At 26.1% G+C, this 1,429-nt stretch overlaps 1 protein-coding gene across 1 annotated transcript; it reads right to left on the reverse strand.

The window, feature by feature from the left end:
- LOC105259358 (putative odorant-binding protein A10) lies at positions 1-1,360 on the reverse strand. Its single transcript, XM_011271246.2, has 2 exons — positions 1,129-1,360; positions 1-306 (listed from the first exon to the last, which is right to left on the reverse strand). The coding sequence occupies exons 1-2, from the start codon at positions 1,325-1,327 to the stop codon at positions 143-145; spliced, it is 363 nt and encodes a 120-aa protein (XP_011269548.1). The 5' UTR covers positions 1,328-1,360; the 3' UTR covers positions 1-142.
- Between the last annotated feature and the right edge of the window lie 69 nt (positions 1,361-1,429).

Below are 1,429 nucleotides of genomic sequence, written 5' to 3' on the forward strand. Positions count from 1 at the left end.
AAATAGTAATATCGTTTTACGAAAACTTAAGCGATAGACAATAATGTAAATCTAAGATAATTTTGTTAGTAATTAACTAGTAAATATCTCTTAACATCAGTATTGTCAGCATTTATTTGATCTTGCCAGGTTGTTACAGGAATTATTCTTTAGCTTTTTTCTTCATATTTTCTAAACTCTTTGCAACAAGTGCGTCCCATTTTGCAGGCTCATTTTTCGTATACCAATCACTTAGTTCGTCCAACATATACTTTTGCTTTTCAGTACATAGCTTGCACTTAGTTTGTAAAGCCTCACTGAGGATCTCTAAATATATAGGTTTGATAAATTCTCCGTATATAATAATCTATAATAATCAATCTTATTTCTAATAAATATATAAAATCTACGAACATTAATACGATTGCTGAAGCAAAAAATATTGTAGTAGAAATTTAAAATAAAATAAAAAGCTGAAATATATGTTTTGTGGATACAAGAAAAGGATCAAATATATTAATATATATTAATTTTATTTTTTACATTCCTAGAAAGAAGAAATCAATCATCTATTAAAAGAAAATATAAAACAACAATAATATCTGAATTAATAAATAATGTGCAGCATTTCTTGTATATGCAAAATATGCATTATGTATTTCTCACATTATTTTTGAATAACGGATTAATATATATAAAGTTAATCTATCTCTTATAAAATATTCAAAACATGTCGTTGTGATGAATTTTCTTTTTCTTATGTATCTGTACATATATCTTGTGTGTTCTTCTATGTATTTATATAATTCCAATTATATAAATTTCACACATGTATACATATTTTTCTAACTCATTTTTCCTCATAAGCCTCAAATATCTTTTATTAAAGTAAAGTACTTGCTTGAAATTAATTGGGAACTTTATTTTATCATTATTTCTTTTTCTAATATTTACAGAAAAATTACAGAACAATTTCTATTAATATGTGTGATTTATTAGTTATTTGAAAATTATAGAGACTTACGGCATTAAACATTAAAAAAAAATAAATTTCAATATAATCAAAGAAAAGGAATTTTTTTCTCTCTTTTTCTCTGTTAAAGAAGAAGAAAAATCATACGATAGAAGTAAAATATTTTGTAAACATACTATTGAAGAATTTCGCATCTGCTGTTACGCATGGTCCTGTTACCATGAAACATTTATAATATTGTTCTCGTAGTTTAGCATTCTGAAGTATTTCGTGGACATCAATATCGTCGTATTTATCCTCGTATTTCTCTTCCTCCGCAAGTACACACATCAGTGCAATACTAATGATCGCGATCGTGCAGATTAGACGAGCCATAGTTATCACTTTTCAATAAGTTGTAATAGAGATACTAAATGGTCGATAGATCGTGCATTTTATTTATAGGTGTCAGCCGTGATAAAAAATGTTATATGCAGA

This window comes from Camponotus floridanus, unplaced genomic scaffold, assembly GCF_003227725.1.
Source record: "Camponotus floridanus strain SB8 unplaced genomic scaffold, Cflo_v7.5 scaffold1, whole genome shotgun sequence".
In the NCBI taxonomy this organism is placed as follows: domain Eukaryota; kingdom Metazoa; phylum Arthropoda; class Insecta; order Hymenoptera; family Formicidae; genus Camponotus; species Camponotus floridanus.